This window comes from Canis lupus, chromosome 37 (genome assembly GCF_011100685.1).
Source record: "Canis lupus familiaris isolate Mischka breed German Shepherd chromosome 37, alternate assembly UU_Cfam_GSD_1.0, whole genome shotgun sequence".
NCBI lineage: Eukaryota > Metazoa > Chordata > Mammalia > Carnivora > Canidae > Canis > Canis lupus.
The window spans coordinates 16,286,542-16,309,099 of record NC_049258.1 but is presented as its reverse complement, the minus strand read 5'-3'; the positions used below and the strand labels follow the sequence as shown (position 1 = coordinate 16,309,099).

Below are 22,558 nucleotides of genomic sequence, written 5' to 3'. Positions count from 1 at the left end.
TTTTATTTATTTATTCATAGAGACAGAGAGAAAGAGGGAGAAGCAAGCATCATACAGAGAGCCTGACGTGGGACTCGATCCAGGGTCTCCAGGATCACACCCTGGGCTACAGGTGGTGCTAAACCGCTGTGCCACCGGGGCTGCCCAGTTCTAAGACTTTAATAGCATAGCCCTGGTGTGCTCTTGGAGGGCCTTGTTGTTGTCAGCCCACACCAGCCAGCCTGGGGTTCTGGGCCATTTTTACCTCCCTTCAAGTCCTCCCAGGTAACCCAGGACAGGCAGAAGCAGAGGGCATCGGAATCAGAGAAAGTGGTAGCTGAGTGAGTGGGAGAAAGAGGCTTCTATGTCTCTGAACATCCGCATGGGTGACTTCACGTGGGAGAGTCATCATTTTCCAAAATAGAATTAGAATTATTATTTTCTCATGTTCTTCATGTTTGTGGGGCTCTCTTTATCCATCTAACTAACTAATAATAAATCATGATGGGGGATAAAGAGGTGTGACATGGCCCTATTCTTGAACTCATAACCTTGCTGAAACAAGGAAAAGAAGAAATTATATGAGAAAGACAGAGCTGCTGTGCTAAGTTGGGTGGTGACGAAGTGGAGGTAGGTGCTCAGAGAAGAGAGAGCCAAGTAAAGCTGGTCTGAAGAGGAGCTGTCCTAGAAGAGGGATGTAGGCTGCTTAGACTGAGCCAGGATTTGATAAGCTTCTGAGAAGGGAAGATGCTCCAGTATCAAGGAATGGCTCCCTTCCCTAGGCCCAGATCCTCACAGACATCTTAAATTTAGAAGGCAGAATGGGAACAAATCCTCCCTGGTTGGCCCTCCCAGCCTGCTGTGATTTAATGCAAATGTCCCCATAGTTTTTAGCATGAATTGTGTCTATTCTTATTATTTCTCTACTTAAGAAATTAAGTTTCTTAAGAAATTAAAAAGTTTAGTCAAATAATTAGAGCAAGGATACTTCTTCTGACTTGTCCTTTATATATCAACTTTCCTCTTCCACACAGCTTCAAAGACCTCCAAAGCACTTTAACAGCTTTAATGTAATGAAGAATAAAAGTCAAACACATTAAAAAAGACTGCACTAGTGATATAGAAATGAGAAAAAAAGGCAAAATTCTACTGTTAGCCAAATCAGAAATGTGCACACATACGCATGTAAGCACATATACCTGAGCCTCTGTTATGGCTGATGATGACCCTGGCTGCTGCATCTGCAGTTCACCAGTGGGGGAGGGTGTAGAACAGGATTTTGTCAATGAACTCATGGTAATGTGATCTTGGGGAGATTTCCCTTACTGTAAACGTGTTCCATTGCAGATTACCTCCTATGCAAGCAGCAGTGGCCACTCCAACCTGCGGTCCTGCTTTAGCTGTGGCAACTTGGCACATGCAAGTGGACAACAAGAGCTGCGTGCTCTGGGCTGTGGCATCTGCCACCAGCAGTGGGTGAACTTCAAGGACTCTATCTGCTCTGACTCTACTGCCCTTGTCTATGTTATTCCTCTCCATGGCACCTTGCTTCAGGATCACACTCAAATGGTAGTCATCATTTGATTGTTGAAATCAAAATTACCAAACAAGATCATTGCTAAATTTCAAACCATTTCACATTTTATCCACTGATATTATCCACTGATCACATTTGGTCTCCATAAAATAAGCAAAAAATGTAGACACTGTGATGTTGAAACACAGAAACACAGTCATATTTATTTTCATTTGATGTACCAAGAATTCTATTAATATTATCATCCTTAACATTTATTAAAATATGAATGATATGATATTTTAACCACTGGTATTTATAGTTTATCATGTATTTTTGAGTTCATTATTGCATTTGATTTTCATCACCATTCCTATTTTATAAATGGGGAAACCAAAGCCTAGGGAAGTTAGGTGATTTTCCCAAGATTACACAAATTGTAGTGGAAACTGCAGAAGTGCATGTGTATGTGTAGGTGTTGATCCTTGAATGTGTTCTCCACAAATGGTGCCTATTCAACGATTTCATGGTGTTTATAAGTCCTGGGAAGAAAAATAACTTTAGAGGAAGCACTGTGAAAGCAAGGCATAGGACAGGTAAGGTAGGTGGTCACAGTTAGTGTCACTTGCAATTGCTTATTCCTCCACCGAACAGTGGTGCAAATCCTGAAAGCACCACTCACCCCCCTACCTGACCCAGTCCAGGTCCCTGATGGTCTAACATTGGAAGCTGGCTACACAACTGAGAAGTCTGAGAGTACAGGCCTCTGACTCAAGGCCTTAGATGGTAAATCTATTACACATTAACAAAAATAACATATTCTTATGAATAATAACTATATTTTCCAAATCAAAAACAAATAACAAAAAGATCGGAATTGTTTTACATTTTTACAGATTAGTGTCATATAGCCTCTAGAAAACCTCCACCATACACCTGTAAAAGAATAACAGTGAAAGGGTCAATAACATCTTGGTATTGTTAACAGTGAAAGGGTCAATAACATCTTGGTATTGTTATGAAAACGTTCTGACCTGATGAACCTCTTGAAAGTGTCTCAGGGACCTCAAGAGTCCATATACCACACCTGTGAAGTGAAGTTCGTATGATCAAGAGGCTCTGTCAATCTGGCTTGGGTGCTCTCCAGCATCTCAAAAGTGTGAGAAAGTAGGCCATTGGTATTTCAAGGGTTTCTACATTACTCTTCACACTAACCCACACCCTTATCAAGTGAGCAAGAGTCTGTAATGGTGATGAGGAGAGAAAGATCTTAGGACATTGAAAGAGGACAGGAACAAAAAGAGCAAGCAGTACTCTGGGCAGCCACCAGCAGAAAGAAGAACTTAGGCTCTCAGGGAGTTGTGAGGAAGGGGAGGCAGGCCTTAACTATCTGCCTTCTTTCTGATCAAAGCCAAGCATTGAGGGCCAACCCTCTGCTGTAGGCCCAGAGGCAGAAAGGAATAAAAGAGAATTCCCAACCTCCAGGAGCCTACAAATCTCCAGTCAAGTATCAATTTTACTCAAGAGAGACCCCAAAACAACAGCCATGATGACCACAGGATCTTGAATTTGAACGAAGCTTTCCGCTTTTTAAAGCACTTCCACAGATTTTTCACTTGATTCCCTCTTCCCGAAGATCCTTTATTATTTAAATTCTGCTTTTCAATAAAAGCTCAAACAAACAAACAAACAGCAGAATCCATTACTTGGTTTAATTGCCTTTGAGGAGTCAATGAAGCAGAGTAGGCGACAAAATAAAAGCACGGGGGATAGAATTTCGCTCATCCTTTTGCTCAACTAAAAGAGTAAAGACTCTTTTCATTTTGGTGGCAACAACAGCTTTAGTGAATCAGAACAACCCGAACCTACCAGAAAGAATGAGAGTAAATCATTCAGCTAACCCCAATGACCAGGGGGAGGAGGAGCGGGGAGCTTGTAAATCCCCTTACTCACCGAAATGGGCCCCTTTTGTGTGATTTCCTGCGGAGGCAGCAGTCAGGGCTGCTATATATACAGCGGCACTCCCCCTCGGCCCACACCGCACCCAGCGACACCTCCTGCTCCCTCGCTCCACCATGGGAAAGGTAAGTGCGGGGCAGCCAGGCTCGGTGTTCGCCCTGGCGCAGCCTCCTGGGCGCGGGGGGCAGGTGGCCTCACGCTCCCACATCCTCCATCCCGCAGATCACCTTCTACGAGGACCGCGGCTTCCAGGGCCGCTGCTACGAGTGCAGCAGCGACTGCCCCAACCTGCAGCCCTACTTCAGCCGCTGCAACTCCATCCGCGTGGACAGCGGCTGCTGGATGCTCTACGAGCGCCCCAACTACCAGGGCCACCAGTACTTCCTGCGGCGCGGGGACTACCCCGACTACCAGCAGTGGCTGGGCTTCAGCGACTCCATCCGCTCCTGCCGCCTCATCCCCCAGGTGAGCGTGGCTCTGTCCTGCTCTCTGGGGCTCTTTGGACACGAAAGCCATTAGCAGATACGCTTCTTCAACCAGATCATTCCGACCAGAGAGCAGAGGATGAGAATGAGCCATTCTAGAAGGATGTCCCCGATGGGGGACATTCTGCGGTCCATTCTAGAAGGATGTCCCTGGTGGGAAGCCATTCTCCATGAACTCTGTGGTGCTTGCTTTTTTTCACTCACATGATCTCAGATTTTTTAAATTTTAAATATAATTGAATACATTAGAAAGCCAAAGACTGTGAAAAAGCAGGACCTAGGGAAAACAGAAGTTGCCGTGTGTTTAAGATGTAACTTCCTAAAGTTGTCATTCCAAGCAGCAGGGATTCAGAAATAATATATCAAAACGTATAGTTATAATCTGGGTCTGCTTAATTGGTAAAAATATGCTTGCTTGCTTTGGCTCATTTTTATATTTAATTATCTTCCTGGAGAAGATAGGCCCCTGTCTGCTGGTTTCGGTTCTAATTTCATGGTCAGTATCTATTCGCTCCCTTAGAGGTATAAATGAGAGGAAAGGCCAACTCCAAAGCGAAAGTTTGAGATTCAGTTTTTCCTAGAGAGTAATTGCACAATTCTTAGAAGAATGTGCTGAAGTGTGGGAGGCATGGGGTATAGTGTCATCCAAACAGAGCTTAATGGACATGATTTTTGGTGCTGAGGGAAACGAAGACAGCTAGAGAAGAGACCAGAAAGAAAGCTTAAGGGTCAGATAAGTTGAAATCTGAAGTAAGCTGAAGTGATAAAAAGAGAGACAAAGAAAATGTGTCATCTTCTTTTTCACAAGAGCTTGATAATCTCATGTTCCACAGTGTACACAAAACCACAACATTGGCCTTACAGAAAATAGCTAAATATTGATTCCTTTCTAACCAGAGTACTCGATCAAATGGGACTTTGCTTTCCAATGACTTATCCTTTTCTCTTTGGAGAAGGACCTTCTCTGATAACAAGCCTTAACATGATCGATTTTATTTGAGACACACCTTTGGCTGCCAAGGACAGAGACTGGGTGGATGACACTGAAGGGATGCTGAGTCTGTCCCTAGCATTACCCATAAGTCATTAGATCCCCTGGTGGATGATGGGGGGGCGGGCGGGGGCAGGCTCTTTAACACTACAACAGGATTGTTTTGGAAGCAAACCTAGACTCCAAGAACTTCCGGGCTGGTGGGGCCTGGTTGGTGTAGGAGCTAGAACCCTAAGTTCTCTCCATTTGTGTTCACATACCTTTGCTTTTCTCTCTGCCTCTCCAGCACTCTGGCACTTTCAGAATGAGGATCTATGAGCGAGATGACTTCAGAGGACAAATGTCAGAGATCACAGATGATTGTCTCTCTCTTCAAGACCGCTTCCATCTCAATGAAATCCACTCCCTCAATGTGCTGGATGGCTGCTGGGTCCTCTATGAGATGCCCAGTTACAGGGGAAGGCAATACCTCCTGAGGCCCGGGGAGTACAGGAGATACCTTGACTGGGGTGCCATGAATGCCAAAGTCGGTTCTTTGAGACGAGTGATGGATTTTTACTAAAGTATTTATGTTCTCCACTTTTGTCCTTTAGAATCCAATAAAATATTTAGCTTGTGTTTCTGGCACTATGGAGTCCTGCTTTTCTTTTTGTCTCTTAAACCTTCATAAGCAATAATGGCACTTAGCCAAACATATTAACAGAGTTTTTATGATGGGAAATACTGTCTTCTAAGGGGGATAAAATAGAGGATATCATTGCCAGCATTCTTTTAAAGCCTAAACCATGTAGACTCAAGGTTCAATTTAATTGGGCTAACGACATTTATGGTTAGTCTTAAAAGGATAATCTTGCAGCTACAATGATAAGTGGGTATTTACTGTAACACCTAAAGTTATCCTAGGCTATCTCCACTATCTTTTCCATGTAGTCCAAGTATTAATAAATAAGAAAAGTCATCTCAGCATCTAAACCCCTTCTCAGCATCTTAGCTGAGAAGCATCTTAGCATCTCAACCCTTCCCTTAGCTTCAAAAGCAAATTAGTCACCCTCACCTCTTGCATGCCTTATCCTTCTAACAGCAGCCAATTCCATGTCAATACCTCATTCCTCCAGATTTGCAGTCCAAATAGAATTCACTGTCTCTGTGGTATGTGCTTTATAGAAGAATTTCAGGATTTCTACCAAAATCACATGCACATAAGGACACTCAACCTCCTATCACTTTAGTAGGAAGTAAAGAATTATGACCATACCTGGAAAGTAAAACTAAATGGAAAATAAGGAATTCACATTTTCTGAAGAAGCTGGTTTGACTGTATTGTGTTTCCTTGGGGGATGTTTATTTTCCAGGACTGTATGTGTGTTTCCTTTGGGGATGTTTATTTTCCAGGAGTGAAATTTGAGTCCAAGGAGTCTCATATTCTAATGCCTTTTGTTGGCTATAGATAAAGCCAGGTTCGAATCCAGCAGCCAAGACAGAGGGGGGAAACAAGATCAGTTCCATGACTAATAGAGTCCATGAGACAAATAAATTAGTTATTCAAGACTAGTCTAACCATTCCCAGCACTAAAACCTAAAAGAAAGTTTTCATGTGGGTCCTAGTAAAGAGGGCACAGAGCAAACAACATCCTTAGTAGCATCCCGCAGTAATTAAATATGGTCTTTGGGTCTGTCTCTTATAAAGCTCTACAATGAAGCTGATGGTTTCAGGTCAAAATCCATCTAAAGCATCCCATTCTTTGAGATTCTAATGAAATGGCTGAAATGTCATTTCATGTGGAGTGGGAGATTTGTGTACCCACTTTTTCCTGTCACATATGTACTCAAAATCTCATGGAATTCTGGAAAGGGAATGAGTTATTTATGCTTTCCCCAGTCACCCTCCCCTCTCAACTTGTTATTGGATGGATCATCTTGTCCTCCCCATATGACCCACCCCATGCATCTCACCGATTTAGGTGGGAGACATAGCTCCTTTTCCTGGAGCTCCTAAACCATCTCTCACATAAAGCATTTGTGTGTGCAGCCAGCCTCATTATAGAGGTTGTGGGAGGAGTTTAGATCACAGCAGTACAATAAAATCAAATTTAATATTAGTAGCCCTGTTCTAAACAGTCTGTAAGCTCCAACCAGCTGCTGGGGGGTGTGGTCTTCTTTCCCATTCTTGCTCCTCTCTCCTCCACTCTTAGCTGTAAAAATGGCTAATGGCTCTTCATTTTTTATAGTCTCCTTCCAGCCCATGCTTTCCAGGGCTCCATATCTACCATTCAGGTGGCTTGTGAACAAAACAAGCATCTAATTTGTTGCTTAACCTGAGTCATTTTTGAGAGCGAAAGTGTGTGCCATTAAGGATCACACGCAGAAAAAAAAAAAAAAAAAAAAAGGATCACACGCAGGCAAGAGGCATGAACCAGAACAGTCCAAGGCAAACTGGAGCCCTTGGTTAGGCTCTTTATAAAAGTTCTTTCCCTAGAAAATGTCAGATTCTTGAATTATTTGATATTAATTATTCCTAAATCCCAGTTCTTCAACCTTTAAACTCCCAACACTAGCGTTGGCTTCCTGGAGACATCAGCCAGAGTTCTATTTGCCAGTAATAACATATCACATAAATTGGAAAGCTAAAAGCTTCTTGCAGTGCTGGATTTTACATTGTTGGGCATAAAATCACAGACTTCAGGCATGGAAATGATCTGGAACCACTTGAACCGAAAACACATAAAATTAGAGACCCTGGATGTCACTGATCAAGTTTCTCTTCTTGAAAACTGTATTTCCATCTCTGGGGTACAGGCAAAGAAAACAGTATAGTTCCTCTAATTCCACAACTAAAAACAATCAACAGAGAGAAGTAATGGTGCTGGGGAAGCAGGGCAGAGGGATTACGACCAAACTAAGTCCTCACCTATGCTTCCTCCTTTTTTTTTTTTTTACAGAGAGAGGCAGAGGGAGAAGCAGGCTCCCCATGGGGAGCCCGATGGGGGGACTCAATCCCAGGACCCCAGGATCACGCCTGAACCGGAGACAGGTGCCCAACCACTGAGCCACCCAGGTGTCCCTGCTTTAAGTCTGGCTCTGGAGGGGCCTGGTCCTGGTTCTGCTCTGTTAAGAGAAGCAGTGTAACAGCAACAGCCAAGAGATAGCGCCCCAGGTGTGCAGTGTTTCATCTGGGGCTCTTTCCCTCCTTTCTCAAAAGTACTATGGAACCTCAAAGAACTGAAAAGTTCTGAGATGAAAGCAGCCTCCAGAGAAGAAGGGGAGAAGGGATACCCTACATGATCCCACTAACCTTTTCCCCTTGAAGATGAAGAAACAATTCAAGATAAACCCAGTGTCAGCCTATATACCCTATACGCACCAGTATTTCCTGTATGTCCCAGTTTATAATAAGTCCAGATTTTAAATCTTTTTTTTTTAAATATGGAATGCTTTAAGGATTTGCATGGCATCCTTTTGCAGGGGCCATGTTAATCTTCTCTATATCACTCTAATTTTAGTATGCAAGCTACCAAAGTCAGCACCAGATTCTAAGTTTTTTTCTTCTTTTTTCTCTCTTTTCTCCCTTTGAACCTATAGTGTCTTCTGGCCAATCTAACCTTATAGAAGACCCACCAAGCAAAGAAAGTGAAGTCATTCCATAAAACAGTGCCAAGAAGTGCTATATTGAGTTACACTCTCAAAGGGTGCTCCTCGTTATGGCTTCCCTCTCTAGTTATCCTGCCTTGCTGCCATGGGGTTAGGTCCTGATGTTGCTACTGTCTTATTTCCTCCCCTGAAACTTCAGGGGATCAAATTTTCTTGTGGGTTTGTTAAGGCAAAAATGACAATCACAACCACCTATTGCTTAAACAAGAAGAAATGTACTACTTTTCACACAAAAGCCAATTTAATCCAAATGGGACATCATAGGAGTTAAGAAGAGGTGGGTCATTGGTTGCCCATCTTCTTGTCAGCTATTGAACAGTCATCAAAGACAAGCTGAGAAAGAGAACCAGAGGCTGATGCCATGATGCTGATCCTTGGTGTCTTACCCAATCTCCCTGTTTGAGATACTTTGGTCTTTGTTGCTCCCAGACACATGACCTCTTCTCATTGAACCAAGCATGTGTATGATACAAATGCTATACATTTGTTACTAGGAAGCAGGAAGGTGGGCATTAAGGTCAACTGCTGGCTGGACCTCAGACACTAGGGATACTCTGGAATTGGCCACTGCAGTTGTAGTATTAATTTGTCATCTCAGGAAACACAAAAAGTAGACAGAATTACCAAGGAACAGAAGGCTTTGGGGACAACACAACATTCCTGTTTTCTCTCATTTGCTTACTCATCTCCCCTGTTATAAAGGCCTATTAAATAGATCAAATGCAGAGTGCTTGTGTCATCCTACACATTGAAAGTTGCAAATACTGAACTTTGATGTGAGTGTGTATGCCTGTGGTGCTGAGCATTCAAAATAGGTCCCATGGACTATCACAACAATGGATTTCAGACTAGGGAATAACATTCATATCCTCCAGGCATTGATTGAGTAGCCTTCATGTGCCAGTTCATTTTGCCATTTAGTAGGATTACAAAAAATAGTCCCTGCCCAGGATGGGGCTCCCCTCATTCATTTCAAGAAACTGATATCTAAACAAAATAATTAGATAAGTGATAATTACCATTATAGTGGTATGAGCAAGATGCCTGATAGAACCAAACTGGCAGTATTAAATCCAGCTTGGAAGATTAGAGAAAGTTTCAAGAAAATTTTTAGAGGAATTGATATCTGAGATAAACCTTCTAAAATCTCCCTGGGTGAAAAGTGTAGAACTGGCATCTCAGTGAGAAGGATTAGAACATTAAACAACAAGAGAAGTATAGCATAAACCTCCAGCTATAAGATGAATAAGTTCTGGGCATCTAATGTACAGCGTATTGATTATAGTTAACAATACTGTATTATAGACTTGAAAGTTGCTAAAAGAGTAGATTTTAAATGTTTCCACACACACAAAATATTAATTATGTGAGGTGATGCACCTAACACTATGGTGGTAATCATCTCACAATATATCAAATCTATATGTTGCATACATGTTACATGCAATATTTCAATGATATCTCAGTAAAACTGGGGGGAGGGCAAATGAGAAATGTGAGATAACATTGTGTTTTTGGGACACTACAAGTGATTCAGTGTGATCTGTTGGGAAGTCTGGAGACAGAGTATCTCAGGCCAGGTGTGCCAGGCTAAGGAGCCAGTACTTGATTCTGGAGGCAATGGGAGTCAGGGAAGGGTTTCAAGCAGGTGAGTAGCTGCCTTAGCTCAGGCTGCTAGAACAAAAATACCGTGGACTGGATGACTTAAACAAACATTTCTTTCTCACAGTTCTCAGTTCTGGAGGCTGGGAAGTCAAAGATGAGGGTGCCAGTAGATCCAGTGTCTGGTGAGCCAGCTTCTTTGTTTGCAGACTGTCTTCTCATTATGCCCTTACCCCGAGGGAGGAAGTGCCTAAGGACACTCATCCTGTCATGATGTCTCCACCCTTATGACCCAGTTACCTCTCAAGGCCCCATCTCCAGACATCACAGTGGGGATTAGGGTTTCAATATATGAATTTGGGGACACAAACATTCAGTTCAGTGCTGTGACATGACTTGATGCGTTTTGATTCTGATCACCCTGGCATGTTGGCAGAATGCAGTGTAGAAGAGGGCAAGGCTGGAGAGAGTCAGGAGACTGTGGACAGTCCAGCTGAAGATGATGAGAATGCAAGAAAGGCAGCTACAGGGCAGGGTGACAGGGAGGGGAGATTAGAGAGGTCGCTAAAGGAATGAAGCCAGGATCCCCGGGAGAGAAAGAGAAAGATCTGGAAAAAACAAGACTAAAGTTTAGTACTCTGCATTTTCTGACCCCTTCACCTCTTTTCCTGTCTAATCAGCACTATCACTTAAGTGCTGGAATTTCTGCTTTAATTCTCTCATTATGTGCATATAAAACTTTGTAGAACAAAGCAGAGCATTCTTCTGCCTACATATTTAAGGAAAATGACATATAAGTGCTAAGTAAACCTTAGCTGGTGATGGCTAAAATGTGTTTTCCTTACCAGAAGAAAAAAAAGAGTAAACCAGACTAGCGTTTTTAAAAATTTGATCCAAGAACGATCTAGTGCTAGTTAGAAATACAGATTCCCGGAGTCTTTTCCACATCTGATGATGCCAATCCTTGGGAGAGGGTATGACCTAGCAATTTGCAGTTTTAACAAGCACAGGTGATTCTTTAGACACACTAGAGTTTGAAAGCCATGAGATGATTTCCAAATTACCCTCCATGTCTACTTTTTTTTTTTTTTTTTTTTGTTAACTGCAAAATGGCTTCATAGCAGAGAAATCTTTCATGCACCTGAGAGGATCGACTATGTTTGAGAGACAAACAGGCTGAAGTCATCCTTAGTAATGTTGCACTGTTACTAACATGAAACATTTACTTAATGCTCACCTGGCATGTGCCATTGTACACATAAACCCATTGTCAAAGACTAGCAGAACACCAGTCACAAAGCAAGTTGGGTTTATTAGCTGTTAGAACAAGAGAGAAAAAAAAAAAAAAGAACAAGAGAGAACACACACCATGGGGAAATGGGGGGGGTGTCTTAGCAAAGGGTGTCAGCAAAGGATATCATCATAGGATTTGTACTTTGGTTGAGTGGATTTGGGGAAGAGTCTAAAAAGGCAGGAGATCCCTCTAGGTTGGATGTTGTCAGAACATGGGGAAAATTTTATGATTGTGTATCTCAATAAATGTACTCATGCGGAGGAGAGCCTAGAAGGATAAAGCTGCAATTGTTAAAGAAGGAGTTAATCATGTGGGCTGAGAGACGGAGTGTTTGGTATTGTGTGGGGGGTACAGTGACTTTGTTTTTGCTTGTGCTTAGACAAAATTATGAAGTCGCCTTGTTTTGTCTCATTGCATCATAGTCTCAGAGTAACCCTGTTGGTATTCCGTGGGATTGTTTATGTCTAACAGAAGAATAACATGGCTTAGCTCTGAATGCCAGGCCAGCTTCTAAATGCGAGTACCTCTCCTTTTTTTCCTTCCTTCTTTTTTGACTTACTATATCCCATAAGGTAAGTACTCTGAAATAACTCTGGCTCTGAGAGGCTATGTGGTTTGCCAAGTTCATGTGGCTACTAAGGGGACATTCTGAGTTTAAAAAGCTTTACTGCCTCCCCCCACCCTGGAAAGGGGAAGTACTCCAAAAGCAATATACTTCTCAGTCTTGGACCCAACGACCATAGAAACCTCCCCCTTGGTTCTTATCACAAGTTGACTTCCAGGGGCCGGTTTCTAGTACATGAAGTACACCCACCAAAGGAGGACTTAGTAGCTATGTCTTAAAGCATCAGATCACCACAGTCAAAACTAGCAAGGGTGGGAATCCAGACCTGTGGCCTGCACTGGGCTGGTAAATCGCATGAAGAAAAACAGTTTTAAGTTACAATGACCTCTGCCATCAGGGACAGTTAATCAAGTGTTTGTGGCATTCTATATCGCAGACAGCCTCTGGAATCATGGAACACTTCTATAAAGGCATAGATTTCCCCCCAAAAAATACATAGGGCATCATGGGGTCATATCTGTAGAGACATGAATTCCGGGTCAAAAGTTCAGATTGATGTGCTGATAAATTTACAAAACACTAAGAATCCAAATAAAAGCAACTCTAGGGACTCAACTAGGACACATACAGAACAGCGTTAGAATATACCAGAGAATGAGGGCAAACTCTACAGGCATTTCCACTGAGTGCAGCACGTAAAAGGGATCCATAAAATCCCCTTACTCACCCCCTGGGGCCCCTTTTGTGTTGTTCTTGCCAACGCAGCAGCAGCCCTGCTATATAGACCCGCGGCGCTGCCGGCCGGTCGCACTGAACTCGCACATCCGTGTCAACCAGCCATGGGGAAGGTGAGCGGGATACAAGTTAAATGAAAAGAAGAAAAAAAATGCCTCTATATGAGATCTGTGGGGAGCCACTGATTTAACTCGGAATCATTCTTCCTTTGCAGATCACCTTCTACGAGGACCGCGGCTTCCAGGGCCGGCACTACGAGTGCAGCAGCGACTGCCCCAACCTGCAGCCCTACTTCAGCCGCTGCAACTCCATCCGCGTGGACAGCGGCTGCTGGATGCTCTACGAGCGCCCCAACTACCAGGGCCACCAGTACTTCCTGCGGCGCGGGGACTACCCCGACTACCAGCAGTGGCTGGGCTTCAGCGACTCCATCCGCTCCTGCTGTCTCATCCCCCAGGTGAGGTCAACCTGGTTTCCACCAGGCTGCCTGCTGTCCTCCCTGCATGGTTGACCAGGGAGGGACGTTTCTCCTTTAAAAGCCATTCAGGGTAGAGTGGGCTTTGGCTACTGCCTAAGCCCAGAGAGACAAATGCACAAAGCCAGCCGAGAATTCATGAAGAATTCCCTTATGGGAAGAATCAGCCTCACTTTTGCTACCATTATGTCCCTTGCAAAGGTGTTTGTAACAAATGTACTGTCACAGTGGGATATAGAACAAAACTTGCGAATGGGATGCTGGTTGGACCTAGGCGGGCTGTACTTCAAACGGGTTGCTTTTAAAAATTTGAAACCGTAAGATTGTCATTTTAATGAACAGTAAAGAATGGATGGGGAATGATTTAGGTTCCAGTACAGGCTAGTAAAAACTGACTCTCTGTTAGCAGAGGCTAATCAAAGTTTGGGTCCAACTTTGGAAAAGGTAATTCATTGCCCTTAATTTGGAAAAGTAGTTGAATACTGGTTTCAAGGGACTGTTTAAACTAATTTTCACTGAAGCATGTGATTTTGAAAGTCCAACTTTGGTTGTAAACTCGTATGTATATAAATTTGGGAGATAACACTCATATTATTCCAAAAAATAATAATAATACCCCTATTAAAAGAATGTTAGTCAAAATACTTTCCATTTCCCCCTCAGAATATATATTTGACTTATCACCTAGAAATCAATAGAAATTAGAGAGTTGGGAGTCAAGATTATTGAATTTTTGATAGACTCTAACCCAGACTCTGAACCTCTAAAAATTTACCTTTCCTAGATATGAAATTTAAAAAATGAGAATGCAAACATTTATTAAACACCAGTAGAACACAGATCCATACACGGCACACACAGCCATCTCAGAGTCTAGGTTTCTACATTGGCCATCCCGTGCCTCAACCTACCAAGTTCATTTGTTGTTTGGTTGCTTCTTCTGCTCCTTCTCTTTGTGGACGAGCAGACAAGCTCCCACAGGCTGCGGCTGTATGAGAGAGAGGATCACAAAGGCCTCATGGTTGAGCTGAGCGAGGACTGCTCCTGCATCCAGGACCGCTTCCACCTGAGTGAGGTCCGCTCCGTGCACGTGCTGGAGGGCTGCTGGGTCCTCTACGAGATGCCCAACTACCTGGGGCGGCAATACCTGCTGAGGCCCCAAGAGTACAGGCGCTACCACGACTGGGGAGCCATGGATGCTAAGGCAGGCTCTTTGCGGAGGGTGGTGGATTTATACTAAAATAGGTTCACACTACCATTTTCTCAGTTTGGAACCTAATAAAGTATTTAGTCTGTATTGTTGGCAATTGCTGACTTCTGTTTTTCTTTCACCGTGTGCTAAGGAATTCACCTGTAAATGCTCCCCGGTAAAGGTTGAGGAGCAAGTAAGTGGGGAGGGGTCCGTTCTAGAAGCTCTGCAAAGTGAAATGAGTCTGAAACAGGCTCAGAAGTAGGGGTGGAAAGAGGAGGTGGCCTGTCTAAGAAAGAAAGGGAGGTCAACATAGAAAAATGGGAGAGGGTGACTGGTGAGGAGGGAGGCATTGGGTTGAGGGCCCTGGGGAACAGCATTCCAGGAGCTTCCTTCTGACTCAGCAGGTGACTGGAAGCCATGGAGGGTCATAGGTGAGCAGTGAAGAGAAGCCCACCTGGCAAAAAGCCTGATTAGATTACATGAGGAATTGTAGTACTGTTTACTTTTGAACACAGTATGACATACCTAATCCCCAGGCCGCCATTGAACCAGTTGAAGATTCTCCCCTCCCAGAATGCCTCCTGACTTGGTTGCACCTCTTGGCCAGTGTATTCCCAGGGTCAAACTCTACCTGAAGTGCAGCTAGTGCAAATAAATTAATGAGATAGATGTTAGTGTTTTAAATAGACTTCAATTGAAGTAAAATCTGCTTGCTCATAAGCAAAGCCCTGTAAGTTAAAAAAACAAAAATTAAAAATCTTTTCGTTACTAGAGAATTAATTTGTTTTTTAATTTTTTCCTTCAAAGTAAAAGCCTCCTATAATCCTACTACTTCACAAATTCTATAAAGAAAGAAGTAGAGAGGGTCCTTCTGATTCTACTCCTCGTTGCTAGCTCTTCTTTCTAGAATTTTTTGTTTTTTATATTGACATCTCATGAAACATGCTTTTTAAATTATTTATTTACTTATTTGCAAATATGGAATCATGCTGTTCATATTAGCCTGCAACTTGTTTTTAACATGCAAAATGATACAGACATAGATCTCGATCAGTATACCTTATTCTGTTTCATGTCTGCATTGTGTTCCATTATTTGTTTTGTTTTTAAGATTTTATTTGTTTTTTTCATGAGAGACACAGAGAGAGAGAGAGAGAGAGACAGAGAGAGAAGCAGGCTCCAAGCGAGAAGCAGGCTCCAGGTCGGGAGTCCAACGTGGGACTCGATCCCAGGTCTCCAGCATCACACCCCAGGCGGAAGGCAGGCACTTAAACCACTGAGCCACCCAGGGATCCCCATGTTCCATTATTTGAAAGCACCCTAGATTACTTTACCATTTATCCATTGGTGATTGGGTTTGTCCAATGTTCCTTTTACAAACAAGCCTGCAAAGAATATCCTTGTATGTCTATCTTTATCTACACATACCATAACTTTTAGAGGATAGAGACCTAGAAGTGAGACTGCCCAATGATAGCACAAGATATTTTCCATTTTAATAGACTCTGCCCAAATTGTTAGCTACCAAAGATCCTAACTTGAGTTAGTGTCTTTACCATTTACTAAGCACCTACCATAGGCCTGCCATATGTAGCACTGGGGATGAAAAAACAAACAAAAACAAATAAAAGACATTGTCCCTACCACCACAGAGGTCTACACAGAAATAACATGAAATGCTTACAGTAGACTGTAAGTATGCAACCACTTTTTAAAGTCAAGTACTTCTCAAGTGCTAAATAATACATACATAATCACTTTTATCAAATACTTTTATTTAGTACTTTAAAGTCATCCCAAGACAAATTTCTAGGGGAAACAAGTGTAAAATTGTTATATATGTAAACAATATTTATTATTTTTTTAACAATATTTATTTACATACTTCTTATGATATCAAATGGTTTAAACCATACTACCAAATAAAATGGTTCTCAAAATTTTAGATTTCCCAGACCAGTTTTCTTTAAATAGAGACCAACATAGGATTGCCTATTTTTATTTCGCCAAGCAAGGGCCTTGAAAATTAAAAACAAAACAATGAAATTGTAAATCTAAACACCATCCATTTGTACATCATTTTATACAAGAAGAGACATTTACAAAATGACATTTTTAACACCCCAAAATACACAAGTTCCTAATAAAGTATGGCTCAGACCAAGGAAGAATGCTCGGGAATTTGCTCTGATGTGTAGTGCTTTCATCTGTCAAAAACTGAGCAGAGTTTGAAGACTATTGTTTGAGGTTAAGGCCCAATGCCTTCAGGGGCTAGAGAGATGATGCAAATGAGCAAAACAACTTCCTTTAAGACAACAAAGAGTGATGAAGAGTATGGTGAGCTGTGAAAAGTGCAAACCAACCCAAAGCATCATGAAAAAATCCATTGTGCCAGCCAAATAAAACACATCCTAATTCCACAGCCTTCAGGGCTGCCAGTTGTCATTTCCATACTGGTGTGAAAGCTGGGGAGGGCCACCACCAACGGACTGCATGAGAGTTCCCAGGGCACCCTCTCCCCACATGAAATGCCTTGGTCTCATGTTAAGCCTACAGAACCCAACCTTAGAGCCTGGGAATGTGAGCAGACAAAACCCCAGGAATGAACCACAGTGAAATTTTCTCTCCATCCCAGGAGAATGAGATTTTGATTCATAATATTTTGAGCTCTAAGAAATAAGGAAAGTGGTATTTCTTTTTTTTTTTTTTTTTTTTTTGAGATTTTATTTATTCACTCCTGAAAGACACAGAGAGATAGGCAGAAACATAGGCAGAGGGAGGAGCAGGCTCATCGAGTCCGATGCAGGACTAGATCCCAGGACCCAGGGATCACGACCTGAGCCGAAGGCAGACGCTCAACCACTGAGCCACCCAGGTGCCCCAGAAAGGAGCATTTCTTATATGCTTCATTTTGTAGGTGACACAGCAGTAACAGAAATCTTTGACCCTGCATGTAGCAGAACTCTAACCTTAACTCATGTATTTTGCCTCCGCTCTTGTTTGAAACCACCTGAATATTTAGGAGTGACAATAGGTTACCTTCTGGACTAGAGCTCAGGATTGAGAGTCCCTGACCCTTATCTCTTATTCTCCCTCCAAAGACGGTCCCCATCAGTCATTCCAGGCAATGCGTATAGAACTCTGCTTCAGGGCTATAGGCATGAGGATTCTCAGTTTTTTACTTATGGTCATTTAGCACACTGAGTGCAACTTGGGGCTTCAGTCGGACACACATTTGTCAATCCTAGAACTTTCTGTAATGCATTTAAGTCAAACACATTTTGGCGCAAGTCATTCACTTTTCAGCTCTATGAAAACTGTGAGTTGTTTTTTGTTTGTTTGTTTGTTTGTTTGTTTTTCTTTTTCCCTGTTTCTTTCCCCAGGCTGAAATAAAGCCTTTTCTCTTCCTAGTCATTGAGAAAACCAAACCCAGAGTCTTCCTGTTTTAGCCCTCCAGATGTATCCCAAATTTGTCGTTGCATGTCAGCTGTGATGGTGGTGGTCCTCACAGCCATCCCCAGCAGGCTCCCCCTGGGTGTTCTCTGGGGCTCCCCATTTGGTTCTTTCTCATATTTTACTGTTTTTATCTATCAATCCTCTCCCCACAGAAACAACTCTGAGTGAAATGACAGTATTAAAGTTTTTATTTTGTTAATTATTATTCTTTAATTTTTTTTTAATTTTTATTTATTTATGATAGTCACACAGAGAGAGAGAGAGAGGCAGAGACACAAGCAGAGGGAGAAGCAGGCTCCATGCACCGGGAGCCTGACGTGGGATTCGATCCTGGGTCTCCAGGATCGCGCCCTGGGCCAAAGGCAGGCGCCAAACCGCTGCGCCACCCAGGGATCCCTATTCTTTAAATTTTTAATTGAAATGATGATTTTTAAAAAATTCTTTTGATTTGAGCTGCGTACTTTCTATAAACAGAAGTAATTTTGCAAACACAAGCCTATATATAGTGGGTAATAAGAACTGAAATCATCCTCTTGTACACAGCTGGTGTTTTATTCACGAATACCAACTTACAAAGATGTATGAACCAAAGTCAAGACAAAGTATTTCCATGAGACAACACAGGACTGTGAACAATTCTTTGAACATGAAAGAGGCTCAAGGCGTAGGTCATCTTCCACTCCAATGCTCTTTCCAGCCCATCAAACTATTCTCTTCCAGGCTAATAAATACTTTCTAAAGCCTTCCTAGAGTCTCAGCTTCCAGATTTATTCCTTCCTCTCCCCACACCATTTTAGCTGTAGCTCTTCCTCATGTTCATGCAATGAATATCCTTTGAGTCCAGAACTCTGTGTACCCTTGTGCCCCAGAGGAAAAGGTATATGTAGATTCCTACTAGAAATGCATTTCTTAGGAATTTGGTTTTATTTTATAATAACCTGAGAGGTGATCAATTTTTGTGTTTTAACTTTTTCTTATTTCCTCCAAGTGAGAAATTTCCCTTTTAGTTCTTTCCGGAATGAAACCTCTTAAAACTATTCTCCCTATTGAATTACAATTAGCCAAGATAAAACATCTAATCATCAGTCTACTTCCAGACATGACTGTAGCAAATTCAGACCAAATACTGAATATCTGTGCTTGCTAGGATTTTTGTTTTGATTTGATTTGGTTTGGTTTGGTTTTGGCTTTGGTTTTTACCATACTGCAAGTTTGAAGTTTTATGAATTCCCTTGGTAAAATATTCCCATTTCTTACACCCTTTAATAAGAAAATTCTCTTAAAGGACAAAGTTGAAATTATCAACATTCCGTTAAGGTAATTTTCTTCCTATTAACAATTAGTATGCAATTAGTATTCAATATTGAACATGAGGAGGTGCTCCAGCTAAAATGGTGTGGGGAGAGGAAGGAATAAATCTGGCTCCCTCACTTACACTTTTTTTGTTTTTCCCCAGCCTATGCAAATAAAAGTGTAGACTATATATGAAATGGCTGAAGCTCTATTTCTATTACTAAATCAACAATGTTCCAAATTACTTTTTTTTCCAAACGGTTTCAATAGCATCAGCCAGTGATAGCAACCGGAATACTCCAGAGAGAATGGGACCAAAACCCACAATGAGCCCCATGGACTATGACAGCAAAGAGAAAAAAAGAGCACACGAAAATCCCCTCCTCGCCCCGCGGGCCCCTTTTGTGTGGTTCCTGCCAACGCAGCAGGCCTCCTGCTATATAGCCACGCGCTGCGGCCCATCCCTGACCTGCATCCACCACCATGGGGAAGGTGAGCCCAGTGCAGTCCCAGCCTGGGGGGCCCCCCTCTCCTCCCCACACCAGGGCCAGGCCTCTGAGCCTCTCCCTCCTTGCCTTGCAGATCACCTTCTACGAGGACCGGGGCTTCCAGGGCCACCACTATGAGTGCAGCAGTGACCACTCCAACCTGCAGCCCTACTTCAGCCGCTGCAACTCGGTGCGGGTGGACAGCGGCTGCTGGATGCTCTACGAGCAGCCCAACTACACTGGGGGCCAGTACTTCCTGCGGTGCGGGGACTACCCCGACTACCAGCAGTGGCTGGGCCTCAGTGACTCGGTCCGCTCCTGTCGTCTCATCCCCCATGTGAGTGCAGCTCCAGATGGGGACACAGGATACATAGGTTCAAGCAAAGGTTAAACATGATCATTAGTGATCATTCAGAATAACTGAAGGTTTGGACAGAAGACCAGCTACCCTACAGTAGTTCAATATAGTTTGCCCCAAACAGAAGCAAAGGGTGACCCGGGTACCAAGTAATCAACAAATATTTATTAAGAATGTGTTGGCCACAGTGGTCATGTACCAGCAATAGGTCCTGTCCTGGAATCACTTACAGTGGAGTTGTAGAAAAGCCACTAATATTCAGTAGAAGAATAATCAAGTGCTAGAATATGTAGAGCAGACAGGAGCAGACAGGAGTTGAAAAGGAAACTTAGAGGGGTTAAGTTTTTTAAGACCTCTCTCTCTTTTGCTCCCCACTTGTGTATTTTGGTCCCACCACCCACCCAAATAGAAGTACTTTCTCTCAATGGAGAGAAACCCAGAGACATTTTATGCACACACGCACATACATTTCAAATACGTGTTTTAAAACACTAAGGTTTTTGAAAAATTAGTGCTGGGTCCTTACCGATTTTTCTTTCTCATGTTTCTTCATTTTATCCCTGAACTATCAAATAAGAATCAACTATTGTCTGAGTCACTTAAGATGTTTGACTTTGCTTTCGCCAGAAACAGAAGGATCCAAGTCCTTGGTGATTTTTCCAAGATTTATCTTAAACCCAAAGCAAGGTCATTCATTTCATAAACTGACTTTACTGTTCAAGCACACATGCTTGAAAAATTAAAAACATCTTTTCAAAATGGCAAAAATAGTAATACGCTCTTAAAGGTTTGAGTTTCTGGTATGGTTGACTGAACATGACTAGTATTTTATTCTGGCAAATATTTAAATATATAAAGAGTGAAATTTCCTTCTGAATTCTATCATACTTTATGGTCTTGAAAAGGTACTGAATCTCGAGCTTTGAAAATAGGGAATATATAAATATTGAGAATTACTTAAGGCAATTACTTAAGGCTTGCCATATATTTCAAAATAGCTTGAGCTGGACTGCATGAAAGTGTTGCAACCATTTCATGCTTTGCTTTCCCCCTCTTTCCATCTCTGGATGGGCCAGGCTGGCGCTCACAGGATCAGACTCTATGAGAGGGAAGATTATAGAGGCCAGATGATGGAGTTCACCGAGGACTGCTCCTCTCTTCAGGACCGCTTCCACTTCAATGAGATTTACTCCCTGCATGTGCTGGAGGGTTCTTGGGTCCTCTATGAGCTGCCCAACTACCGGGGGCGGCAATACCTGCTGAGGCCAGGGGACTACAGGCGCTACCATGACTGGGGAGGCACAAGTGCCCGGGTGGGCTCTTTGAGGAGAGTCATGGATTACTACTGAAATAGGTTCTTCATCATTTCTCAATCTGGAAACTAATAAAATATTTTCAGTGTGTTCCTGGCATTGGTTTGCTTGTATTTTTCTTGGTCCGCCTCTTTTTCTTTCTTTTTTAAAGATTTTATTTATACACGAGAGACACACAGAGAGAAGCACAGACATAGGCAGAGGGAGAAGCAGGCTCCCTGCGGGGAGCCCACTACAGAACTTGATCCCAGGACTCTGGGATCATGACCTGAGCCAAAGGCAGATGTTCAACCACCGAGCCATCCACGCGTCCCTGTCCTCTTATTTTATTCTTTCATTTTCACACACAGATACACAAACCCACACAACACAAGTGGAAACCAAGATGTGTGATCCATACGAAATAAAACACGTCTCTCACAATAAAAATATGCCTTCATATTCAGTAGAACTTAATAGCTTGTGAAACACTTTTATGATACATAATCTCATTTGACCCTCTGGTATTTAAACAAGATGTTGCTTCAAACAAGATTATTAAAAATCTGTTTAGATTTGAGGCACTTGGGTGGATCAGTTGGTTAAGTGTCTGCCTTTTGCTTGGGTTATGATCTCGGAGTCCTAGACATCATTGCGCTTCGTGTTCAGCAGGCAGCCTGCCTCTCCCTCTCCCTCTGCCCCGCCCCCCTGTTTGTTTACACTCTCTTTCTGTCTCTCTCTCAAAGAAATCTTAAAAATCTGTTTAGATTTCAGTTTTTTTCTGAGCGGTGAGGATCTGAAGCTGAGGTTCAGAAATAGTGTGACCCACATTTTAAAACAAGGATACCACGATGGGCCTCAAAAGGTTTTTGAATCCCCTAAGCTGTAGGTAAAAGTTGAGTTCACAAATCTCTGGCAGACTCTCTTGATGCTGAGGCTGTCACTTGACACTCCCTGGACATGGAAACCTAAGTGGCCCAATGCTGATGGGGAGAGAGAAGAGATGGTGCCAGAAAAACAATTGCTTTCCTGATGAAAAGGAGTTGCTGCCCCTGGTGCCATAATCCCCTCCTCTTTTGGGCATCTTATACCCAAGAGGTGACATGTGTGAAGGAACTGCCAGTTTCAGAAACGCTGGCCTTGATGTAGTCAAGACCCTGAGCCAATGTCTACCCGCCAGGGCTCACAAGAGAACCAAACCGATAGGATATATATGGATAATATGAGGAG

The 22,558-nt window shown here is 42.7% G+C and overlaps 2 protein-coding genes, 1 long non-coding RNA gene and 1 other non-coding gene across 4 annotated transcripts in view; 2 read left to right on the top strand and 2 right to left on the bottom strand.

Moving 5' to 3' along the window:
• The window catches only part of LOC119867950, a 32,427-nt gene that overhangs the window by 9,749 nt on the left and 120 nt on the right, over positions 1–22,558 (bottom strand). The window lies entirely within an intron of this gene.
• Positions 3,542–5,557, top strand: CRYGB (crystallin gamma B). Its single transcript, NM_001110799.1, has 3 exons — positions 3,542–3,579; positions 3,677–3,919; positions 5,217–5,557. Exons 1-3 carry the CDS (start codon positions 3,571–3,573, stop codon positions 5,490–5,492), a joined length of 528 nt encoding a protein of 175 aa, NP_001104269.1. The 5' UTR covers positions 3,542–3,570; the 3' UTR covers positions 5,493–5,557.
• LOC119867986 lies at positions 8,348–8,454 on the bottom strand. The gene has a single exon (XR_005385480.1). It is a non-coding gene; the product is annotated as a U6 spliceosomal RNA (small nuclear RNA).
• CRYGD (crystallin, gamma D) lies at positions 12,875–21,426 on the top strand. Its single transcript, NM_001113169.1, has 3 exons — positions 12,875–12,887; positions 19,773–20,015; positions 21,113–21,426. The coding sequence occupies exons 1-3, from the start codon at positions 12,879–12,881 to the stop codon at positions 21,383–21,385; spliced, it is 525 nt and encodes a 174-aa protein (NP_001106640.1). The 5' UTR covers positions 12,875–12,878; the 3' UTR covers positions 21,386–21,426.

Coding starts and splice junctions, on each gene's coding strand:
- CRYGB (NM_001110799.1), top strand. Junction 3,920..5,216: donor CCTGCCGCCTCATCCCCCAG/GTGAGCGTGGCT, acceptor CTGCCTCTCCAG/CACTCTGGCACTTTCAGAAT.
- CRYGD (NM_001113169.1), top strand. Junction 20,016..21,112: donor CCTGTCGTCTCATCCCCCAT/GTGAGTGCAGCT, acceptor TGGATGGGCCAG/GCTGGCGCTCACAGGATCAG.